Here is a 25,649-nt window from a genome sequence, read left to right on the forward strand (position 1 = left end):
TTTCACACTGGTTTGTTCTCTGTAATAAACTTTACTACGCCTTAGCCAGGAAACAGCCTCCAGAAGGCTTTAGGACTCATTCCACCAGAGGAAGGGCTGCAACCATGATATTGGCACATGGAGTTCCAGTCCTGGACAGCTGTGGGGCAGCAGCGTGGGCATCCTTGCACACATTTGCCCAACACTACTGCCTGGACAGTCCGCTCTGCAGAGACAGACGTTTTGCCCATTCGTTCATACAGGACTTTTTAATCTAGACACATTTGTCTGCAGCCGACTGTCAGGATGATATTGCTTGGTTATCTATTCAAAGGTAAGAGATCTGCAGTTAGATGTCTTTATAAGAAGAACAAGTTACTTACCTTGGAAAACGCATTAGCTGGTAGACAATGTCTAGCTGCAGATTCCTTACAGACCCACCCATGCCTCCCCGCTTTGCGGAAAGATTTCTAGGGTTAGTAATGATCCCTTTCAGGGTCCTAGTTTGGATACACTAATGTGAGTGCACTTCATGGCTCTGCGCTCCTGGTGTGGAAATTTGTGAAAAGTAAATGACATCCAAGCACTGAGGTGGCGTGTATATAGGTGACTGCAACGTCACTTCTGGCGCCATTGACTCAGACTGAGCAAAACTGCCATCTGGAGGGACGCTGGGGTACTATTCATGCAGAAATCTACCGGATCCAACCTGATCCCTGGGAAATTCAAAGGTAAGGAATCTGCAGCTAGATATTATCTCTACCGGATAATGCTTTACCAAAGGTAAGTAATATGTTCGTCTCTGTATTCAGGTGGAACCTCACTGGCTAATGAATCCAGACAAGATAGTGAGTTCTGTACAAGTTTACTTTAGAACATATTTGGCAGCGTAAACTAATCCACAGAACAGAAAAGATTGATAAGAGGAGTATTGTGATTTTTACTGTGAACGTTTAAAGGGCATTATAATCTTTGCAAGTTCTTGACTCCCATTGACCAAGAAGACAAAGAGCAGAGAAGTTACTAATGAGCACGAACACTTGATGTTATCCTTTGCTAAAATTACCTCTAAGTATCTAAGGAACTTCTTTTCAGCCAGAGTGACAGGGTATATTGTGCACTATGTTTCGGGGGCATCCCAGATTAAGTCACTCTTTTAATTAAAGAAAACTTTGCAGAGTCCAGGTTTTTGTTGAACACATTGTGGGAACAGGTGTAGTGCTTTAGTGGCACAACACTAGTTTCTTTAGTAGTGACGGGAGTTGGTTGTGGCAAGATATTCTGGTGATTTATATTGCCTTGCCCCAGCTTTGGAATCTGACGAGGCAAACAGTGTCTAAGGAAAATCTGCTTGAAAAAGATGTGGTGAAAGTTGTGTTGAAGCTATATCCCTAGAAGGATGTAGTATTATGACAAACCTCGTTGATGAAAGGCAAGATTTTCAAAATGGTCATGGTGCATTAAAGACAATGTAATAGTATTGGTTTTGTATGTGAATGGACACCAATAACTAAACGTTTGGACATTTGTCTTCATAATTACTAGAGACTGAATAGCATAGAAAATGTGTCCATGAATTTCCCAGTTGATTCTAAGGCCACATAAAACCTCCACCTTTACAGACCCTTGGGTGTATTGCAAGGTTACTCCAACCTTCAGGTAGGCCTTTGTGCTCTGTAGAATGTTAATGATGTATTAGGCACTGGAGTTTCACTAAATGATTTTTCTTCAACTTGACCGTGTGGAGGGCTCCCTTACAAAGTGGCATGCCTTACTACACTAAAGACACATTTGCCTTTCTTATTTAACATTATCTAATGGCTTGGATTTTGCATAATTCAATCATTTGGAAATCTTTTTGTCTGAGGAAATAACTGCAAGTGGCTTCTCATTCATTCTTTTTACTGTCCATCATACAATGGTCTAGATTTAATCCCAGTTTGATCATGTCTGACCATGTTTGTGGCTCGATCTGTGAAAGAGTGTTATTAAATTCTTCCTATAATCCTTGGTTGAATTAGAAGTCTTTTTACTGTACATATCAAATCATTTCAACAAGTGGAGATTGTAGGAAAGTAGCCTCTTTCTAGCTTAGTTACCCCCGCGTTTTGCCTGTTTTCAGTGTGTTTGACTGTGTCCACTGGGATCCTGTTAACCAGGACCCCAGTGACTGTACTCTCTCCCCTAAATTTGGTTGCTGGTAACTTTTTCTTCCCACAATTGGTATACTGGTCCACCCATGTAAGTCCCTAGTATATGATACCTAGATACCCAGGGAATTGGGGATCCCAATGGGCTGCAGCAGTTATTCTGCCACCCATAGGGAACCCATGCAAAGGGTTCTGCAGCCCTGCCATTACAGCCTGTGTGAAACGGGTGTATGCACCCGTTTTCACTACAGGTCACTACACCAGATCAGTATAAGTCACTCCTAAGGTAGGCCCTTTCAACCCAGATGGCAGGGTGCAGATACCTGTGTGTGAGGGCACCCCTGCACTAGCAGAGGTGCCCCCACAAACTCCAGATCCATTTTCCTGGACTTTGTGAGTGTGGTGACGCATTTTACGCTTGTACTGGACATAGGCCACTATCTATGTCCAGCTACATATTTGTAGCTCCAAACCTGGGCATGTTTGGCATCAAACATGACGGAATCATACTGCAATACTTTTGCAAGTATTGGAAGTATGATTCCATGCATTCTGGGGTCTCCTTAGGAGTCACCCAGCATTGCTACCACCAATTTTACAGGGTTTTCTGGGCAGACCAGCCGCTGCCATCCCTCAGACAGGTTTCTGCCCTCCTGCTGCTTGATATTATCAGGCAGAACAAAGGATTTCCTTTGGGAGAGGGGGGTAGCCTCCCCGAGCCACTGGTTTGCTTTGAAGGACACAGTTGATCCCCACCATGCATAAACCAGTCCACAACAGTTCAGGGACCCCCAGTTGCTCCTCTGGTGCGAAACTGGACAATGGAAAGGGGAGTGACCACTCCCCTGTCCATTACCACCCCAAGGGTGGTGTCCAGCACTCTTCCAGAGGGTCTCTGGGCTCTGCCATCTTGTTTCCAAGGTTTGCAAGGAACTCTGGAAAATCTGAGGGGCCAGTCAGAGCCCCTTCCGGATAGGTGCTCACCTGGTTAGATTACCAATCCCCCTTTCAGGGCTTTTTAGGGTCTCCCTTTTGGGTTGGTCCTCCGATTCGGCTTCCAAGATTCCAGCAGTACTCCTCTGCAACCTCCACTGCCACTTTTGGCCACTGGAACCGTGACTGGACCCTCCAGGAACCGACAACGCTACTACAACGAAGAAGACCCTTCTGCAACTTGGTTTCCACGTCTCCTGCTAGCTTTGCAACCTTCTCCCGGCCATGCAACCTCAGAAGACTGCAACTCTTCAGCCTGCACAAGACGAAGACGGAATCTCCCTTGGAGTGAAGAATCACTCCCCTGCAACTACAGGCACCTACAACAAGCGATGACTGGCTGTGTGGATCTCCCCTCATCTTGAGCTGCGTGGATCCAGCATCACGGATGGTGGTCCAAAGTAGCCTTCTTGGTCCTCTCTGCCAGCTCTCCAACCTTGGTGGAGGTAAGCCTTTGCAGGACAGTACCCCCGTGCACTGCATCTCTTGCAGCTGCTAAGGCGTGTTTCCGTCTCCTCCAATGGATCTTCAGGCGACGTATAGTTCCAGCCCCCAACACTCCATCCTGCAAAGCACAGCCTCCCGTGTAGTTCTCCTGCGGCATGGGATCCTCTTCTGCAGTCCTGCGTGGGCTTCTTCTGCTATTCCTGTGTCCTGGTCCTGTAGGACCCCTGTGGGTACTGCCTCTGCTTCTGTAGACTCTCTGCGATGCTGAGGTTCCCCTGCGACTTCCCCTCCCGGGTTGAGTCCTCCTGGGCCTTGATGGTCCCTGGCAGCACCACTTTTCCTCTAACCGCAAGTTTTCCTTTGCCAAGACTTGTTGGTGGAGTCCCTGCACCAACACCCGTCTGCAGTCTTCCTTCCAGCGTGACACATCATCTGCATCCACCAGGAACTCCTCTCCAGCTCCAAGGTTGCGGTGCTGACCTGTTCTTCACACCGTCAACCAACTCCTGCAACTACAGCTGGGTGAGTAGTAGCTCCTTCTCCTACTGGACTCCACTGTGACTTTTGGACTTGGTCCCCTTTCTCCACAGGTCTTCTTTCTTCAGGAATCCACTGCTGGTTTTCTTGCAGTCTTGTCTGGGTGTATCTTATGTTCTTTTCATCCTTTTGGGTGGTTTGGGGAACATCCAGTGATTTACTCCTGTATTCCTGGTCGCTGGGAGGGTACTGTTACTTACCTCTGTGGTTTTCTAGTACTCCCAGCTCCCCTCTACACACCTTACTTACTTAGGTGAGAGGGTACCTTATTCTCATTCCACTTTTTCAGTATATGGTTTGTGCTCCCCCTAGGGTCATGTAGGGAAATGCCTCCCTTGGCATGGTTACCCCCTAACATTTTTCCTTTTGTTGATGCCAGTTATGATTGAAAGTGTGATGGGATCCTGCTAACCAGCCCCCAGAACCAGTGTTCTTTCCCTAAACTGTAGTTTTGTTCCCACAATTGGCACAACCCTGGAACATAGATAAGTCCCTTGTAAATGGTACCCCTGGTACCAAAGGCCCTGTGGCCAGGGAAGGTTTCCAAGGGCTGCAGCATGTATTATGCCACTCTGGGGACCCCTCACTCGGTACATGCACACTGCCTCACAACTTGTGTGTGCTGGTGGGGAGAAAATGACTAAGTCGACATGGCACTCCCCTCAGGGTGCCATGCCCTCAACCCACTGACTGTGGCATAAGTAAGTCACCCCTCTAGCAGGCCTTACAGCCCTAAGGCAGGGTGCACTATACCACAGGTGAGGGCATATGTGCATGAGCACTATGCCCCTACAGCGTCTAAGCCACACCTTAGACATTGTAAGTGCAGGGTAGCCATAAAGAGTATATGGTCTGGGAGTCTGTCAATTACGAACTCCACAGTTCCATAATGGCTACATTGAAGTCTGGAAAGTTTGGTAACAAACTTCTCAGCACAATAAATGCACACTAATGCCAGTGTGGGATTTATTGCAAAATGCACACAGAGGGCATCTTGGAGATGCCCCCTGCATGCCAGTCCGGCTCCTAGTGTTTTAGGCTGACCACTTCCTGACAGCCTGCCACGACCAGATGAGTTTCGGGCCATATAGGGAGAGTGCCTTTGTCACTCTAAATCCTGCACTGTGTGGAGGTGCTTCTCACCTCCCCTTGCAGGAACTGTAGCACCTGGCGGTGAGCCTCAAAGGCTCATGCCTGTTGTTGCAGCACCCCACTGCATCCCAGCTAGTGGAGATGCCCGCCCCTCCGGACACAGCCCCCACTTTTGGCGGCAGGTCCGGAGGAGATAATGAGAAAATCAAGGAGGAGTCACCTACCACTCAGGACAGCCCCTAAGGTTCCCTGAGCGAGGTGACCCCTGCGTTTAGAAATCTTCCATCTTGGTTTTGGAGGATTCCCCCAATAGGAATGGGCATGTGCCACCTTACCCTCAGAGAGGAGGCACAAAGAGGGTGTAGCCACTCTCAAGGACAGTAGCCATTGGCTACTGCCCCCCCAGACCTAAACACACCCCTAGATTTAGTATTCAGGGGCGACCCTGAACCCAGGAAATCAGTTTCCTGCAACCTACAACAAGAAGGACTGCTGACCTGAAAGCCCCCGCAGAGGCGACGGAGACGCCAACTGACTTGGCCCCAGCCATACCTGCCTGTATCCAGACTCAAAGAACTTGCACAGTGACGCATCCAGCGGGACCAGCGACCTCTGAGGACTGTCCTGCACCTGAAGGACCAAGAACCTCGCGAGGACAGTGGCTCTGTCCAGAAACAGCAATAAAATTGCAACAAAGGAGCAATTTTAAAGAGACTGACTTCCCACCATAAGCGTGAGTCTTCACACTCTGCACCCGACGCCCCCGGCTCGAGTGCAGGACAACCAACACCGCAGATAGGACTCCCAGGCGACTCCAACAACGTGGATACCCTGAGTCGACCTCCCTGCACCCCCACAGCGATGCCTGCCTAGAGGATCCAGAGGCTTCCCCTGACCGCATCTGCCTGGTAACAAAGGAACATGACGCCTGGACCACGCACTGCACCCTCAGGACTGAGAGGAACCACCTACCAGTGCAGGAGTGACCAGCAAGCCACCCTTATCCTAGCCCAGTTGGTGGCTGACCCGAGAAGCCCCCCTGTGCCCTGTCTGCATCGCCAGAGTGACCCCCAGGTCCCTCCATTGTTTTCAATAGCAAAGCCGACACCTACTTTGCACACTGCACCCGCCTGCCCTTGTGCCGCTGTGGGTGTGTTTTGGGTGCTTGTGTGTCCCCAACCACCCCCCTGTTCTCTACAAAACCCCCCTGGTCTGCTCCCAGAGAACGCAGGTAATTATCTGCTAACAGACTGCAACCAGAGCACCCCCGTTCTCCATAGGCGCCTTTGTGTTTTGGGCCCTCCTTTGACCTCTGCACCTGACCGGCCCTGTGTTGCTGGTGCGGTGGCTTTGGGGTTGCCTTGAACCCCCAACAGTGGGCTGCCTATGCCCAGGAGACTGACTGTGTAAGTGCTTTTTTTACCTGAGAAACTAACCAAAACTTACCTCCCCCAGGACCTGTTGATTTTTGCACTGTGCCCACTTTTAAAATAGCTATTTGCCATTTTAACCGAAACTGTGTGTACTTCTGTTTTAAATTAAAGTTATATACTTACTTTGTGAAGTACCTTGCATTTTATGTACTTACCTAAAATCTTGAATCTTGTGGTTGTAAAAATAAATTAAGAAAATATATTTTTCTATATAGAAACCTATTGGCCTGGAGTAAGTCTTTGAGTGTGTGTTCCTCATTTATTGCCTGTGTGTGTGTACAACAAATGCTTAACACTACCCTCTGATAAGCCTACTGCTCGACCACACTGCCACAAAATAGAGCATTAGTATTATCTAATTCTGATGGATACAACTACCGGTGGATTCCTCACGTAACTAATTTTCCCCATGCGCCAGCATCCAACAGAAATTTTCTTCTAGCTCTGCACGTCGACGAGGACGTCATAATTGCCCGACTCCCACGCGACGCCACCTGAAGTCATCCAGGTAATAAGAGGTCCTCGCCGGCATGCTGCCGTCAGTTCCCTTTTTTTTCCGTGCCTTCGAGTAACTGTTATTTCTCCGAGGCTCCAGGGAGCAACTGTATCTCTGTGTAGTGATACTTAGTTAATAATGTCTTGGCCACAAAAATCTGGGTTTAAGCCCTGTAAGTGTGGTGGCCGTATGTCTGTTACGGATCCACATAATGATTGTTTGTGGTGTCTCAGTTCCGATCATGATGTCGAGGAATGCGGTTCTTGTCAATGGATGAACCCCAAAGCACTCAGAGCGGGAAGCTAAGTTATTCTTGCCAAAGTCGAAGAAGGAGAAACATCATCATCGAAAATCTTCTTTTAAGTCTTCGAAGTCTCATAAGAGGCGTCGTCATGACTCACGGCGCCGTCATGGGTCATGATTTCGGTCGAGTAAGGACCGGTCCCTCTCGAGGTCACAGTCGGCCCAGCGCCGTAAGAGTTGGGAGGTTAGCCTGACTTTGACACCTCAACCGTTGACAGCTCCTGCTTCTCTGTCACCATCTGTTTATGAGGTCGAACCTCATCAGAGTCCTGCCTTCTCACCGGCGCAATCGGAGGTGCCCGATCCGACGTCGGTTCCACCTCAAGCACCGGCACCGCAGGAGTACCCGGCTTTCCCGGCGCCAGGTACGGATCCAGCCGCATTTTTAAATGCGATGTTTAATATCTTCGCCAACATGGCACCGGGCGGTGGATCTGCTGGACCTTCGAGTTCTATGGCATTTGACTTGGGTGTTCCGACTCTGTGCAGACCGACGCCCTTCATGCCTTTTTGGCCTGTGGGAGGTGCTGGTTCGGCGCCAGTACCGTTTGCGTCGCCTAGAAGGCCTGTGACGCCAACGACTTCTGCTGCCCTGGCCCCGATGTCTTCACCTCCGCTTCAATCAACGCCGGAGAGGGTGGTCCATCAACCCACGGCGCTGATGGATCCGGTGTCGGATGGATTTGATGATCTACACCAACCAAGGTCTTTGGCATCGATAAACGCCTTGTCGAGAATTGAGGTCAGACTGCACTCCAGGAGAAAAGCTCTTCGACTACTTGAAGAGCAGGATTATAGGAGACAGCTCCTGGAAGAGGGTGAGATCGGAGAGCCCGTCGGGGACCTACAGCGCTATGGACACTTCCCCGGAATGGGACTTGGCTTCTACTGTGGAGTACACTGAAAAGGCTGCATCGATTCACTCAGTGGTGAGGAAGGCAGTGGATTTTCTTGACATTCCACTTCCCGCTGATGAAGTTAAGACTAAAATCCTCACTGAGGTATTGCACCCTGCTTCAGCTGTGGCGGAACCGCTTATCCCCTTTAATGAGGCACTCATGAATCCAATCTTGGAAGTGTGGAAAAAGCCTGTGTCCTCTGCTGCAGTGAATAGATCTGTAGCAAGAAGATACCAAGTGGCTCCTGGGGATCCAGGATTTCTTTCAAAACACCTGACTCCGGAGAGTTTGGTGGTGCAAGCCTCATGTTCTTCGCGTACAGCTCCCGGGTCCTTTTCTGGGGTCCCGTCAGACAGAGAATCCAAGAAAATGGAACAGTCCGCGAAGAAAACTTTCTCTTCATGTTGTATGGCCCTAAAGTCGACAAATGCAACCTGTGTCTTGGGCAGGTACATCTATGCCCTAATGGAGGAGGCCAAGACTGCACAGACTGGGTTGTCACAGGATGTTCTGAGCCTTTTGGCTGATGCACAGGCGGCGACAACTCAGGTCATCCAGTCAGGGCTAGACACATCTGATTTGGTGGCCAGGGCAGTGGGTACATCCATAGCGACCAGAAGACAGGCCTGGTTAAGGTCGCCGGGATTCTCTTCCGATGTACAATCTACCCTCCTAGACTTACCTTTTTAATGGAGACAAACTCTTCGGAACAAAAGCTGACTCTGCCTTGGAACAGTTCAAGGAGAGTAGGCTACCGCAAGATCCTTGGACTTACAAGCTTCCACCTCTACTCCTTTAAGATCATTTAGGAGGTTCAGGAGGTTTGGGCGTGGCTCTTCCTTTCGGAGGAGATTCCAGCCAGCAGGCCAGCAACCTAATACTGCTCACCCCTATATGTCACATAGGGGGCGGGGTAGAGTTCGTACAGGAGGGGCCACCCAGCAGCACACTGCCTGTTCCTCTTCCTCCAGAGGGGTACAGCAGGGAAAGCAGCCTTAGTCCTCCATCAATCCCTCCACATGCATCTCCTGAAGGGGGGAGGTTGTTGCCTTTTCTCCATATGTAGGAGTCAATAACATCAGACTCCTGTGTCATCGATATTGTGGGGAAAGGCTATGCCCTTCCCTTTCGGGAGTTTCCTCCTCCCATCCCTCCCCGTCCATCTTTCTATACGGAAGACCATCTCCTGTTGTTACAACAGGAGGTTCTAGTCCTTTTATCAAAAGGTGCAGTGGAGTTGGTTCCAGAGCAGGAGGGGGGTCAGGGTTGTTATTCGATATATTTTCTGATTCCCCAAGAAGGGGACCTGAGGATTTTGAATTGGTTCCTCAAACAGGAGAAATTCAAAATGCTGACCCTGGCTCAGGTGCTTTTGGCATTGAACGAAGGAGATTGGATGGTGTCTGTCGACTTGCAGGATGCTTAATTTCATATCCCAATACTCAAGTCGCACAGGAAGTATCTCCGGTTTGTGGTGGGATTGCAACACTGTCAGTTTGCGGTCCTTCCGTTTGGTCTTACTTCAGCACCTCGAGTCTTCACAAAGGTGATGGCTGTGATTGCAGCAGAACTCAGGAGGAGGGGGATAGCAATATTCCCTTACCTGGACGATTGGTTGATCAAAGCCAAGTCTCCGGAGCTCGTGCTGCACCATCTGCAGATGACAACCCAGTTGTTGTTCGATCTGGGCTTTTCTATGAACGTGCCTAAATCTCACCTAGAGCCCTCTCAACGCCTCCTGTTCATAGGGGCAGTACTGGACACAACATTGAGTCGGGCCTTTCCTCCGCCTCAGCGGATTCAGGACATTCAGGCGTTGATTCCAATGTTTCAGAATGGAGCGGTCGTTCCAGTCCTCAAGGTCCTTAGTCTGTTCGCTTCTTGCATTCTGTTGGTCACTCATGCACGCTGGCACATGTGGGCTCTTCAGTGGTGCCTCCGCAGGCAGTGGTTTCAACACAGAGGGGATCTCGAGGAGTCGATAAAGATCTCCAGAGGACACTGCAGTGGATCTACGATGGTGGGCTGTGAAAGGCAACCTTTCCCAAGGAAGACCGTTCTCGCTGCCACTTCCAGTGACCACTGTGATAACAGATGATTCCACCCTAGGGTGGGCAGCTCATCTCGGGGACCTGGAGATCAAACGTCATTGGTCTCCAGTGGAACACAGGTTTCACATCAGTCTGTTGGAATTGCGGGCGATACTTCTGGCTCTCAAAGCCTTGCTCCCTTCCCTTCGTGGTCAGTCTGTCCAGGTCCTGACTGACAACACTACCGTGATGTGGTATTTAAACAAACAGGGAGCAGTTTGGGTCGTACCTTCTCTTGAGAGACGCTCTGCGACTCTGATCCTGGGCACAGGACCATCGGATTTGCTTAGTGGCAAACCATTTTGCTGGGGTTTTGAACGTACGTGCGGACAGTCTGTCGGCTCATCTCGACTGATCACGAGTGGCGTCTTCATCCAGACCTGGTCCTTTACATCTTTCAGGTGTGGGGGTATCCACAGATAGACCTGTTTGCTACTCGAGAGAACGCGCACTGCCTGTTGTTCTGCAGCCTCCAGTATCCGGTGCAAGGAGCGCTGGGAGATGCGTTCCAGAGGTCCTGGTCTGCCAGTTGCTTTATGCATTTCCCCCCCATAACCTTGATCCCTCAGGTACTGAGGAAGATTCGCCAAGACCGGGCCCAAGTTATCTTGATAGCTCCGGATTGGCCAAGAAGGGTATGGTACTCGGATCTTCTCCAACTCTCTCTGTGCCCTCCGCTTCGTCTCCCTTACAGGGCCGACCTCCTCTCGAAGTCGCAGGGGCAGGTTCTACACCCCCACCTCCAGAGCCTGCACCTTCATGCCTGGAGATTGAACGGGGCAATGTGAGTTCCTGTTCTCTCCCGCCAGAAGTGGTGGACGTTATTTTATCGGCCAGGCGACACTCCACCAAATCTATCTATGCTAGCAGGTGGGCTAAATTTTTGACTTGGTGTGGAGAGAGACAAATTGATCCCTTACGTGCCCACTTATTGGACATTTTGTAATTTGCGCTATTCTTGGCGCAGAGGGGTTGTGCAGTTGCAACTGTTAAGGGGTACTTGTCGGCGCTGTCAGCCTTTCTGTGTCTACCTGACCAACCCTCCTTGTTTAAGTCCCCATTAGTTTTGAGGTTCATAAATGGGTCTAACTAACAGGTTCCCTCCCACTCCATTTATTATTCCTCAGTGGGGCTTGAACTTAGTGCTAATATTTCTGATGGGTTCACCGTTTGAACCAATACATTCATGTCCCTTAAGGTTATTAGTTTTAAAAACTGTTTTTCTAGTTGCCATTACATCAGCTAGGAGGGTGAGTGAGCTCCAGGCACTTAGTGTGAAGCCCCCATACACCTACTTTTATGAGGGCAAGGTGGTGTAGGACCAACGCGGCTTTCTTACCGAAGGTTGTTACACCCTTTCATGTAGGACAGTCCATTACACTTTCCTCCTTCTATCCTCCGCCTCATCCGTCAAAGGAGGAGGAGAGACCACACTGACTAAGTCCAAGAAGAGCATTGAGCTTCTTCGTCGACAGGACGAGAGAGTTCAGACTGGAAGATCAGCTCTTCGTCGGCTATGTGGGGAAGAAGAAAGGCAAGGCGGTCCACAAGAGAACAATATCCAGGTGGGTCATTCTTTGCATCAAATTGTGTTATTCTCCGGCGAAGAAGGAACCTCCTGTTGGGATAAGAGCCCATTCCACCAGGGCTAAGTTGACTTCTTCAGCCTTGGCTAGAGGTGTTCTTGTTGTTGACATCTGTAAGGCCGCAACTTGGGCATCCCTCCACACTTGCTAAGCATTATTGTTTGGATTCTGAAGTCAGGAGGGATGGCCATTTTGCACGGTCCGTGCCGCAGGATTTCTTGGTTTGACCATTCAGGCACCCACCTCCGAGTGCGGTACTGCTTTGGGACTCTATTCATTACGTGAGGAATCCACAGGTAGTTGTATCCATCAGAAGAACAAGTAACTTACCTTCGGTAACGCCTTTTCTGGTGGATACACTAGCTACCTGTGGATTCCTCACGGTCCCACCCGCCTCCCCGTTGTCTGGATGGTCTTGCCAAGATTTCCTTGGGTGTGTATCTGTATATTATTGGTATGTATATACTGTTGTCATTGTTTATATATGTGAGATATATATATATATATGTTCGATGGCATGTGTAGCTGCAGATACACATGCTGTGCATATCCCGCCATCTAGTGTTGGGCTCGGAGTGTTACAAGTTGTTTTTCTTCGAAGAAGTCTTTTTGAGTCACGAGATCGAGGGACTCCTCCCCTATCGGCTCCATTGCGCATTGGCATCGACTCCATCTTAGATTGTTTTCTTTCCGCCATCGGGTTCGGACGTGTTCCTCTTCGCTCCATGTTTCGGTTCGGAAAGTTAGTTAAATATCAGAAAATTTGACGGTATTGTTTGCGTTCGGTATCTGGTTAGTTAACGCAGATCGACACCGAATCAAAAAAAGCTCCCGTAGCCCTTCGGGGATTCGATTCCCCGACGGGGTCTGGTCGGCCCGACTGCGTGCATCTTCAAGGCTAATGGAACGGACCCCATTCCGCTTCTGCCCCGAATGCCACAACAAGTATCCTTACACAGATCAACATCTGGTCTGTAATTTGTGTTTGTCCCCCGAACATAAAGAGGATACCTGCGAGGCCTGTCGGGCGTTTCGGTCGAAGAAAACGCTACGGGACCGGAGAGCACGAAGGCTTCAAATGGCGTCGGCGCCATCAGGACACCACGACATCAAGGAAGAAGAGACTTTCTCTATTGCTGACTCGGACGAGCCCGAAACAGAGCAGACGCCGAAAACCGTGAGTAAAACAGCCCCGGCCAAAACTCACGCAAAAATCATGAAGGCCCAGGGGACGCCACTGCCGGCAGGCCATGGCTTAACCCGTAAAATCGGTGACCGTTTATCGGCACTGAAAAAGGGCACACATGTGTCGAAGTCATCCGACTCCGGTCGAGATACCGGCACAGAACATACTCGACACCGGGACCCAGGTTCCGAGCAATCTCGACATCGAGATACCGGCACCGAGAGATCGGAACACCGAAACCAAAAAAAGTGGCTTCAGAGTCGAAAAAGACTGTTGAAAAGGTTTCGGTACCGAAACATCCTGCTTCGGAGCCGAAAACAAGCTCCTACACCGAGGAACAAGGCCTTTCAGCACAACTGCAAGGCCATACATTTGGACAAGAGCTAGAAGCAGGGGAGCCAGATTATACACAAAGAAGGCTCCATATTCAAAAGGATACAGGGAAAATAAGAACTCTTCCTCCTATAAGGATGAAAAGGAAACTTGCTTTCCAAGACAAAGACAAACAACCACAGACAAAGGTGGCAAAACAAGTAACTCCGCCCCCTTCACCACACCACTCACAGCAACCATCACCAATTGCTACACCACCTATGATGCAGTCTCCAACGCACACAGGGATGAGCCAGGATGACCCAGATGCATGGGATCTTTATGATGCGCCTGTATCAGATAATAGTCCCGACTGCTACCCAGCAAGACCATCACCACCTGAAGACAGTACTGCTTACACGCAGGTGATGTCCAGAGCAGCTGCTTTTCACAATGTGACACTGCACGCTGAACCGATTGAAGATGACTTTTTATTTAATACTTTGTCCTCAACACATAGTCAGTACCAGAGTCTTCCAATGTTACCAGGGATGTTGAAACACGCAAAGTAAGTATTTCAAGAGCCCGTCAAAGGCAGGACCATCACACCTAGGGTGGAGAAAAAGTACAAGCCTCCCCCTACAGACCCTGTGTACATCACACAGCAACTGACACCTGACTCAGTAGTAGTAGGCGCAGCACGTAAAAGGGCTAATTCACACACCTCTGGAGATGCACCACCACCCAGCAAAGAAAGTCGAAAGTTTGACGCAGCGGGAAAAAGAGTTGCAGCACAAGCAGCCAATCAATGGCGCATTACCAATTCCCAGGCTGTGTTGTCAAGATATGACAGAGCTCATTGGGATGAAATGCAGCACTTTATAGAACATCTGCCCAAAGAGTTCCAAAAGCGTGCACAACAACTGGTGGAAGAGGGCCAAAGTATCTCGAATAACCAGATACGATCGGCAATGGATGCAGCAGACACAGCTGCAAGAACTGTGCATGGCTACGCACCTCCGGATTCAAGCATGAAATCCAACAGGCTGTGCTTAATATGCCTTTTAATGGACAGCAGTTGTTTGGGCCGGAGGTGGACACAGCTATCGAGAAGCTGAAAAAGGACACGGATACGGCCAACGCCATGGGCGCGCTCTACTCCCCACGGAGCAGAGGCACATTTAGGAAGACACAATTTAGAGGGGTTTTTTGGGCCCAAAGCACAGAACCCTCAACCTCACAAACCAGACCCACATACCAGAGCCAGTATCAGAGAGGAGGCTTTCGGGGACAATACAGAGGTGGACAGTTCCCTAAAACTAGGGGAAAGTTCCAAAGACCCCTCAAAATAAACAGTGACTTCAGTGTCACAAATCCCCAACACATAACACCAGTGGGGGGGAGACTGACAGATTTTTACCAAAACTGGGAAGAAATAACAACAGACTTGTGGGTCCTAACCATTATCCAACATGGTTATTGCATAGAATTCCTACAATTACCACCAAATGTGCCTCCAAGAACACACAACATGTCCAAACAACACATGGATCTATTACAGCTAGAGGTTCAAGCGTTGTTGCAAAAACATGCTATAGAACTAGTACCTAATCATCAGAAAGGAACAGGTGTTTACTCCCTGTATTTTCTAATACCCAAAAAAGACAAAACTCTAAGACCCATCTTAGATCTCAGAACACTAAATCTTTACATCAAATCAGATCACTTTCACATGGTGACACTTCAAGACGTAATCCCCTTGCTCAAACAACAATACTACATGTCAACATTAGATCTCAAGGATGCGTACTTCCATATACCCATACATCCTTCGCACAGGAAATACTTAAGGTTTGTAATCCAAGGGGTACATTACCAATTCAAGGTGTTGCCATTCGGGACAACAACAGCACCAAGGGTCTTTACAAAATGCCTTGCTGTAGTGGCAGCCCATATCAGAAGACCGCACATACATGTATTCCCGTATCTGGATGATTGGTTAATCAAGACCAATACTCAAGAACGGTGTTCTCAACACACAAAATATGTCATAGAAACCCTTCACAAACTAGGGTTCTTACTGAACTACCAAAAATCACACTTACAGCCGTGTCAAATACAACAATACTTGGGAGCAACAATCAACACGAAAAAAGGGATTGCCACTCCAAGTCCACAAAGGGTACAAACATTCCAAAACGTAATACAAAGCATGCACCCAAACCAAAGGTTCCAGGTAAAATTAGTGATGAAACTACTAGGCATGATGTCATCATGCATAGCCATTGTCTCAAACGCAAGATTATACATGCGGCCCTTACAACGGTGCCTAGCAACACAATGGTCACAAGCACAGGGTCAACTACAAGATCTAGTGTTGATAGACTGCCAAACATACACTTCGCTTCAATGGTGGAATCGTATAAATTTAAACCGAGGGCGGCCTTTCCAAGACCCAGTGCCTCAATACGTGATCACAACAGACGCTTCCATGGTAGGGTGGGGAGCACACCTCAACCAACACAGCATCCAGGGACAATGGGACACTCAACAGAAACAACTTCATAGAAATCAGTTAGAACTACTAGTAGTGTTTCTAGCGTTGAAAGCATTTCAACCACTAATAGCCCACAAACACATTATTGTCAAAACAGACAACATGACAACAATGTATTACCTGAACAAACAGGGAGGGACACACTCGACACAGTTGTGTCTCTTAGCACAAAAGATTTGGCATTGGGTGATTCACAACCACATTCGCCTAATAGCGCAATACATACCAGGAATTCAAAACCAGTTAGCCGACAATCTCAGTCGGGATCACCAACAGATCCACGAATGGGAAATTCATCCCCAGATACTACAAACTTACTTCCAAAGATGGGGAACACCGCAAATAGACTTATTCACAACAAAAGAAAACGCAAAATGCCAAAACTTCGCATCCAGGTACCCACAGCCTCACTCCCAAGGCAATGCGTTATGGATGAGTTGGTCAGGGATATTTGCTTACGCTTTTCCCCCTCTCCCACTCCTTCCATATCTGGTAAACAAATTGAGTCAAAACAAACTCAAACTAATACTAATAGCACCAACTTGGGCACGACAACCTTGGTACACAACACTACTAGACCTATCAGTAGTGCCTCATATCAAAAGGCCAAACAGACCAGATCTGTTAACTCAACACAAACAACAGATCAGACACCCGAATCCAGCATCGCTCAATCTAGCAATTTGGCTCCTGAAATCTTAGAATTCGGACATCTAGACCTTACACAAGAATGCATGGAGGTCATCAAACAGGCTAGGAAACCTACTACAAGACATTGCTGCACAAATAAGTGGAAAAGATTTGTTTATTACTGTCATAATAATCAAATCCAACCATTACACGCATCTGCAAAAAACATTGTAAGCTACCTACTACACTTACAAAAGTCTAAGTTAGCCTTTTCATCCATTAAAATACATCTCACAGTAATTTTGGCCTATCTGCAAATTACACATTCTACTTCACTATTCAGAATCCCAGTCATAAAAGCATTTATGGAGGGTCTGAAAAGGATTATTCCACCAAGAACACCACTAGTTCCTTCGTGGAACCTCAATATCGTATTAACATGGCTCATGGGTCCACCATTTGAACCCATGCACTCTTGTGAGATACAGTACTTAACATGGAAAGTAGCCTTCTAATAGCTATTACATCTCTCAGAAGAGTAAGTGAAATACAAGCCTTTACCATACAAGAACCCTTTACACAAATACACAAACATAAAGTAGTTCTACGCACAAATCCCAAATTCTTGCCAAAAGTCTTATCACCGTTCCACTTAAATCAAACAGTGGAACTCCCAGTGTTCTTTCCAGAACCAGATTCTGTAGCTGAGAGAGCATTACATACATTAGACATAAAAAGAGCACTAATGTACTACATTGATAGAACCAAACAAATTCGCAAAACAATTGTTTGTAGCTTTCCAAAAACCTCAGACAGGGAATCCAATATCCAAACAAGGCATTGCCAGATGGATAGTTAAATGTATTCAAACCTGTTATATGAAAGCAAAGAGAGAACTGCCTATTACACCAAAGGCACACTCCACTAGAAAGAAAGGTGCCACCATGGCCTTTCTAGGAAACATACCAATGACAGAAATCTGTAAGGCAGCCACATGGTCTACGCCTCATACATTTACTAAACATTACTGCATGGATGTGTTAACAACACAACAAGCCACAGTAGGACAAGCAGTATTAATAAAATTTTTTCAAACAACTTCAACTCCTACAGGCTAAACCACCGCTTTTGGGGAGATAACTGCTTACTAGTCTATGCACAGCATGTGTATCTGCAGCTACACATGCCATCGAACGGAAAAAGTCCCTTACCCAGTGTACATCTGTTCGTGGCATGAGACGCTGCAGATTCACATGCACCCTCCCACCTCCCCCGGAGCCTGTAGCCATTATAAGTTGATAAAAAAATTGAACTTGTACATTTGTAAATTTGTAAATATATCGCTTTTAGTCACATTATGTACATACATACTTACTCCATTGCATGGGCACTATTACTATATACACAACTCCTACCTCACCCTCTGCGGGGAAAACAATCTAAGATGGAGTCGACCCCCATGCGCAATGGACCCGATCGGGGAGGAGTCCCTCGATCTTGTGACTCGAAAAGACTTCTTCGAAGAAAAACAACTTGTAACACTCCGAGCCCAATACTAGATGGCGGGATATGCACAGCATGTGAATCTGCAGCGTCTCATGCCATATATATATGTGTGTGTATATATGTATATATATATAGTTTTGTAGTTGTGTTTATGTAGTATTATGGAGTTCATTTCAAATATGTATTGTTGGTAGTCACCTCTTCGCCTCAAAGGCACGTCGCATGGGAGTCACGCAATTGTGACGTCCTCGTTGACGTGCAGAGCTAGAAGAAAATTTCCGTCGGATGCTGGCGCATGGGGAAAATTCATTACGTGAGGAATCCACAGGTAGCTAGTGTACCCACCAGAAAAGGCGTTGCCGAAGGTAAGTAACTTGTTCTTTTGCCACTATCAACTTCTAAGGGGAGCCCTTTGACTCTGTCACACTATCTTATACTTTGAGATAGTATATACAGTGCCAACGTCCTACAGGTCACTATTGGTTATTACTATTTGCACTGTTTTCTAACCTTTTCTATGCCTATTTCTAATTGCTAGTGTTTATATTTAGTGTTACTTATCTCCTATTGGTGGGTTGTCCTTCCAGTATTTTGTGGTGATTTGTTCCAAAAATAAAGTATCTTTATTTTTGTACAACTGAGTGTTTTCTTTCATGTGTGTTAGTGTTGTGTGACTACAGTGGTATTGCATGGGCTTTGCATGTCTCCTTGGTAAGCCTTGGCTGCTCATCCACAGCTACCTCTAGAGAGCCTGGCTTCTAGACACTGCCTACATTTCACTAAGAGATGATACCTGGACCTGGTATAAGGTGTAAGTAAGTACCCACTACACACCAGATCAGCTTCCTACAGTGATTGACTTGGGTTAGGTATGTCAGAATATCTCACTGTCGTTTTCAAATCCACATGATTATTATATTGTTTGATTGTGTTTCGTTAGAAAATTCACCTGAATTCTGTAACAAAATCCACCCAGTAGATGATAGGGTTCATAGCTTGTACTAAAGGTATGACCTAGGATGTTGCATCTGCGGGCAAATACAGAATCAGTATGGATGGTCAGTATAAAAGTACTTTACATTAGTCATTGAACAAAAATGAAAGAAGTGAAATTTGAAAACTTGATGAGGTCCGATATTGGTTGCTGTGGTACTTTCATAGTTTATTAATCTGTCAACTGGATCTAAACAGCGAGCATGTGTTTTTGCCCATAAACTACATTTTTTTCAATGCAATACACTTCTATAAATGTTAAGGATCTGTGCTGTTGTATTCCAACCACTTTGTGTAAGAAAAGCAGTATAAGCATATAAATGTAACGTGTATCTGTAAAGTGCACTGTCACACTTAAGGGTGTCCTGGTGCTTAATTATCTGTAATCAGTTACATACAGAGAACCGTTGTAATGAAGTCAACATAATAGCATTGATAATGAAAACAAAAGAAAGTGACAGTCAATAATGTCATCCCATCTCAGCAGTCTTCTTAGTGACGTGTATCATTACAGAACTCCTATAATAGAAGTGAGCATTCTATCAAAGTAAGGGTGCATGATTGTAATAGAAAACTTGTGGCTCTTTATTGCTTGGATAATAAAGATGTCATCTGTGAAACCTCATTGTGCACTAAAGAACAGTAATCGAGGACTGAATAGTACGTCTTCTGGGGTGATGGAATATGTCAAAATTAATTCTAGTGAAGAGTACAGGAGGGTAGTCTTGATGAGTTTAGTTTGGAATATTGAACGTCAGTATGGTACAAAGAACCTATTAAAGAAGTATAATACGATTAGTCTAAAATGATATCTGAAAATAATACAATAAATGATTTTCGAATAATAGTGAAGCTTCATTTATAATTATTTTGAACTATGCATATTTTGAAGTGTGAGTGTCAGATTGAGCAAAAGGGCCTCATAGTTTCTATTCCCCTAACTAATTGTATGTTTAACTGCAGTTCATATTGTAACAGGATGCTATTCTGATTTAGTAGACTGTTCTGATTTTTACTGTTGGACATTGTTATTAAATTACTTTAGAAATCCTTTGTTTTTTAAGACTGTCTTAGTAGTTGTCAAAGAAGAGTGCAACATGTTCGCTGAAGGTAGATTCTGAGGGCTGGTAGGCAATTACAAAAGGTAAACTACTCCAGTTCTCCTCCAGTGGAATTTAATTGTTAGGCATAAACACTGAATTGTTTTGCTTATATGCAGGATTCTTTTTTCTTCTTTTTTTTACAGATAACTTCTATGTATAACGACTTATTTATATTACCTACATATGTTCTATTTGCCAAATGACTAGTTTCAGTGTTTCTTCTTCCATAAAAGTTTTTGTAACTTAGTATAAAAGCAGACTGATTCTCTTTTCCACAGTGATTCCTACAGGAAAGGAGTGGGCATCAGTAGCTCAGCAGTTAAACCTCAAATCGGAATCTTGGCCTAAATTTGAAAACTGTTCTTGAACCATATGCTTTGCCAGGCTACAGGAGCCAGGACCCTCCGTTGATGAGGTGTACATTGTTTGAGTCTAGAAAGCATTAGAGGCCTAGCCCAGTCAATTCAGAAGGTTCTGGCTGAGAATCACAAGGAAGAAACAGTGTGTCAGGCTTTGTTGGTCTTCTTCCTAACTCTTTGAACATGACTGCATGAGATGTAGAGGACATCTAGTGTTAAGGGGAAAGAGAGGGAATCTTTGGTTAAGAGGAGAGAATGAATAGAGATAATCACGAAGGTCGCACTGTTGCATGGATGCACTCAACCCGGACTTAAGAGAGTCTTCCCTGATGTTTTATGTCTGTTGTTCCCTACAAGAAATAATATGTAAAGGCAGACTTGCTGAATTGTCAATGTTTTCTTACTTGACTAGTTTAAAAGAAGCTATTTTATTATTGAGTGTATTCGCACCATGAAAATGGAGGTACATTTTTTGTGTTAAACATTAGCAATGTTAGATATTAATATAGAAATGCACATTGAGTATGTATTATTGGAATGACATTGTCATCCCTTTTGTAGGTCATCTCCGGTGCACCGAAGAATGGGGCTTTGCCTGTTAAAAATAAAGAAGATGAGGAAATAGCAAAAGGTATGCCAAACACCAAAAAGAAACTTAAAACCAAACATAAATGAATAATACTGGAAATGTAAATAAATTATTTCTTAAAATGTTGTCATTGCTGTTAAGGACAGTTATACACTTAACCGTAGTTTGCTGCACTTGTATTCAGTAAAGAACATCCAAAACATAAACTAAATCAATAATCCAAATGTTGCACACCTAGCTATAAAAGCAATAGATTACTGTACAAGCAGAGTGGGTTTCGGTGAGGAAGGGTCTACAGGAATGGTACACGGTGTGGAAAGCCAGGATCTGGGGTGGTTGTTTTATCAGTGGGGAAGTACTTGGATTGCAAGACGTTAGGCTGTTGAGTTCAGTTGGCACTCAGAGGAGTATTTCCAATATCACCATAAAAGTATTTCCCAAAGAGGTGAGTTTTGAGCACCTTTCAGAACTTCAAAAAAGTAATTGGAGTCTGATGTCTATGGGGAGAAGACGAAGGTCATCCCTAGCCTTTGACTATAGATTCAGGAGGTTTGCTTCTGTGTTTTTTCTTTCTGCAGTTCTAAATCCAATCTTCTGGTGTTACATTGACTGCAAGAGATGGTTATTTTCTCTGATTGATATGCTACCATCACACCTTTATACATGATTAAGCAGATCTTTAAGATGCTGCAGCCTATCAGGGGCATTTAATTTAGGTCAGTCAAAGTAGTGTGATGTGATTGGATTTCTGTGGTCCTTTGAGACTGGTGTCTGCATGTATGGCACTCATTAAATGTCCCTTGGGGTTAATGAGTCAGATAAGAAGGGAGCTGCAATATTCCAAATGTGAAAAATTAGAATCCTGTAGAAGCAGTGTTCCAAGTTGACATCAGTAAAATTACCACCATATGTTATTACACCAGGTTCGTTGATGATAGATAAAAGGGCAATCTTGTTCATTTGTTCTGATTCTTGTTACAGGCCTGAACGACGCTTACTTCCGGACAGTGATTTTCACCATACCTTTATTGGTTGCATTCTAATAGCCGGAATCTGCCAACATAAGTTCTCTGGCATAAAGCGTCATCTTCCTCAGGCTGGGACTACCAGGCTTATAAGGAGAGCAATGGTAACACCTTCAGTCTCCCCAGGTTCGGGGCAACAAAAGGATCCGATAGTCTCCTTTTCTAATGCAATCTCTGCTCCTCCCTCTTATTTCTGCCCATTTCTTTCCCTAAGTGGATTTGGTTTTGTTTCCATTTTCTCTGATGCCCCACTTCAGGGGAGGAAAAACACAATCTTATTAGTTTCTCCCATTTGTCCCTCCTCCTATTATCATAAATTGGTTGAATCCCCACCCTCTTTCACAGCCCCATTGTTTGTACTGGCCTCCTCTGCTAACAAGAACTGGGATCCACCTTTTGCTCCCGAGATTGGCATCTCTCACATCCTTCTGGAACATGACATCCAGCTTGCTGCAGCTGTCAGTCAGCACACCAAGATGCAGTAACACTTCTGTCCACTGTTCTTGACCTTTACTTCTCAGTTCTGGCAGCCACACTAAGAGCACGCATAGGCATTTCTTACTGCATTTCCCTCATTATCTCATGTCTAGCAGCCTAGTCCTAGAGGGTTCTGGGTAGACAACATCCTGCCTGTCTTGTCTTTTCTTCAAAATAAGAAAAGCCTAGCAGGTCTTAGATGTGGTTATTGAGGAGCTTGATTTTGTCGGTGAGCAGTCTTACCCCTTTTGAGCCTGATGGGTAAAGTGAGAGCAAGATATTGATGATGTAAATGTGTGTGAGTAGAATTCCTGAGAGGCATGTTGTGAAGGAGAGAAGGTGGCTCATAGAAGACTTCCAGTGTTTTAAAATTTCAGACAGAATCAGTTAATTTAATGCATTTACATTAGGTTGCTCTGCCCAGATGAATGCATTTAATAGTTTTTCTATCTGTGTTGGATTAAATATGATGAATTTGTTAATTCAAATAATAGTTTTGAGGACTTTACAGTTTTCAATGGAATTGCTAATTTGTCAGACTGCGGTTAGACTGACACGTTGTTTTGCTTCTTTGATTGGAACTCAACCTCACACACCAGTGATGTTTTTAATATTAGGTGGTTTAAATTGAATTCAGTTGACAGTGTTGGAGGAATGGTGGTGATGAAAGAATTTGAGTAATATGCACAATCTGTATTTTTGTTATGTACTTGCCTCTGTTTCTGTTTGCACTTTTACCTTTTTTTTATTTAATTATGAGCTCCAGTTTGCTGTGATATTCCTGTGTTTTGCATTGATTGTGTCTGCATTGCAATTTAATGTATGGTTGAATGATGACTAGTGGGGGCATCCACTATGGTTGTGGCCCATAAAGGTGCATTCAGACTCGAGAGCTTGACTTATGGCTTCTAGGGGGTAGTTCATTAGTAAGTAAGATAATGTATTGATTGGCTTAGACTGATAGTGGTGAGAGTGTGGGTGAGTTTGTAGGGGTGAGTTCTCATTTGTTGAGAATGTCAAAGATGGACGTATCATCTTCTAAGGTATATAGTGCTATGAGTAGATATTTCTGAAGCAGTTTACACGTTTGAAAGACTTGTTTGTGACAGTCTGGTAATTCGGTGCTAAAGGTTTGTGTGCTCTGATTGAACATTTGAAGAGATGGAAGGCAGTGTGTGAGTGGAACTAATTGTGCTTCTTAAATGATGGTGGGTAATGCAGCTTTCTACATGGCTGCAAGTACAGCTCCTGGAGCACTCTAGTGTGCTCGATCCGGAATTATGGTGGCCCAATTTTACACCCCCACCACCAACTACGGTCAGGGGTGTAAAAACAAAGGAGAAACCTTAGAGTAAAATTTGATGCTTCTTTGTCATTCCGCCCACAAGCTCTAGCAGTGGCAGGAATGTTGTTTAGTCTAACACAATCACTAAAAAGTTCTTTGACTACCGTCTGTTAGTGGCAAGAAAGACAGTGGCCTTTACTTTAATAGCATCCAGATTGGACTATTGCAACAGTTTGAATGCAGGTTCATCAAAACAAACTATTCAGAAACTACAGGTGTGGTACAACACGCTGCTGCGAAGTTTGATATTAAAACTCCCCCGATGATCCTCTATGTCAGCAGCTCTGGAAGCACTGTACTGGCTGCCTATGCATAAAAGGGTAATTTTCAAAATTCAATGCTATTACTCACTTTCAGAGCTTAAAGAGTATTAGGGCCTAAATATTTAATTTCCTGGCACACCCGATACATGATTTCACAAAGGCTGAGGTCTTCATATGCCAATCTCCTAAAGCCTCCTATGTTTAGACTTAAAACACATGGTGGAAAATCCTTTGCAGTCCTTGGTACAAAGGTTTTGAACTATCTACCCAAGCACTTGAGACTCATTGACTCAGAAGCCATTTTTAGAAAGCACATTAAGACATGGATCTTTCAGATCCCCAATGCATTGTGCTATTCACTTATTCTCTGATTTACACCTCTCGCAGATCACAGCGTGCTCTATAATCATACTTGTCTCTGCTTAGCTCAAGGATGCTCCTTTGGGAGTGGCAGTGAGCTTTATAAGTACATCTTTCATTCATTCAATGCTTGTTTTTGATTGGCAGTTAAATACAAAGATAAAGAATAATAAAAATCTAAAAGGTATTATAGCAAGTAATCTTAAAAACCGATAACAATAATTATAATAGGTAAGATAACATAACTAACAAAGAATCAAAAAGTATGATAAGGAATAGACAAAAGAGAATACTGTCCTGTAGGAGATAGAGAAGCCTGTCATTTGTGCCTGCCACATTTAGGTACTGTATTATGCAATCCTAAAGTACCCATCCTATAAAACACACTAATTTAGCAGTGGGGCAGAGTGCAAAGCATTTTTTGATAGGAAAATTACATTTCCCTAAAGGTGTTATCTACATATAACATACATAATACTTTTCTAAAGATGTGTTCCTGTACATAAACTTTCAGACAGTACTAATTTTAAAAAAAACACAGTGTATGTGTTTGTGTATCTATAGAATCACTAAGATTCACTGAAGAAAAACAAAGGTTAGATTGACATTGTAGTGGTGTGTGGAAAAGATATTAAAAATTAATGTTTATAAACTAAAACATTGAAATTGACAATTATAGTTAGCTGCGCTAACTATGACTTGAATCTCGCCATGCTCTGCTTATAGACTTGTATATTCAACCAGTCATGGCATATTAAATGACAATATTGATGGCATCACCGATGACCGTCATATACAGCTTAGAGTTACTGTGTATATAAAGTGGGTGTGGTAGATGAAAATAACATAAGCCCTGGGTGCAGGTGTGCTTGTGCATATTAAAAGCTTCATGCTCCACTGTGACAAACTGTCTATCAGTAGTATTCTATAATAAACAAG

At 45.2% G+C, this 25,649-nt stretch overlaps 1 protein-coding gene across 2 annotated transcripts in view; it reads left to right on the forward strand.

The window, feature by feature from the left end:
* STAM2 (signal transducing adaptor molecule 2) overlaps positions 1-25,649 on the forward strand; it is a 310,306-nt gene that overhangs the window by 116,386 nt on the left and 168,271 nt on the right. For both annotated transcript variants that reach the window (XM_069225179.1, XM_069225180.1), the window contains exon 6: positions 21,213-21,282. In XM_069225179.1, the coding sequence (XP_069081280.1) occupies positions 21,213-21,282 (70 nt within the window). The remainder of the gene's footprint in view (positions 1-21,212; positions 21,283-25,649) is intronic.

The sequence above is a fragment of the Pleurodeles waltl genome, chromosome 3_1, assembly GCF_031143425.1.
Source record: "Pleurodeles waltl isolate 20211129_DDA chromosome 3_1, aPleWal1.hap1.20221129, whole genome shotgun sequence".
NCBI classification, from domain to species: Eukaryota; Metazoa; Chordata; class Amphibia; order Caudata; family Salamandridae; genus Pleurodeles; species Pleurodeles waltl.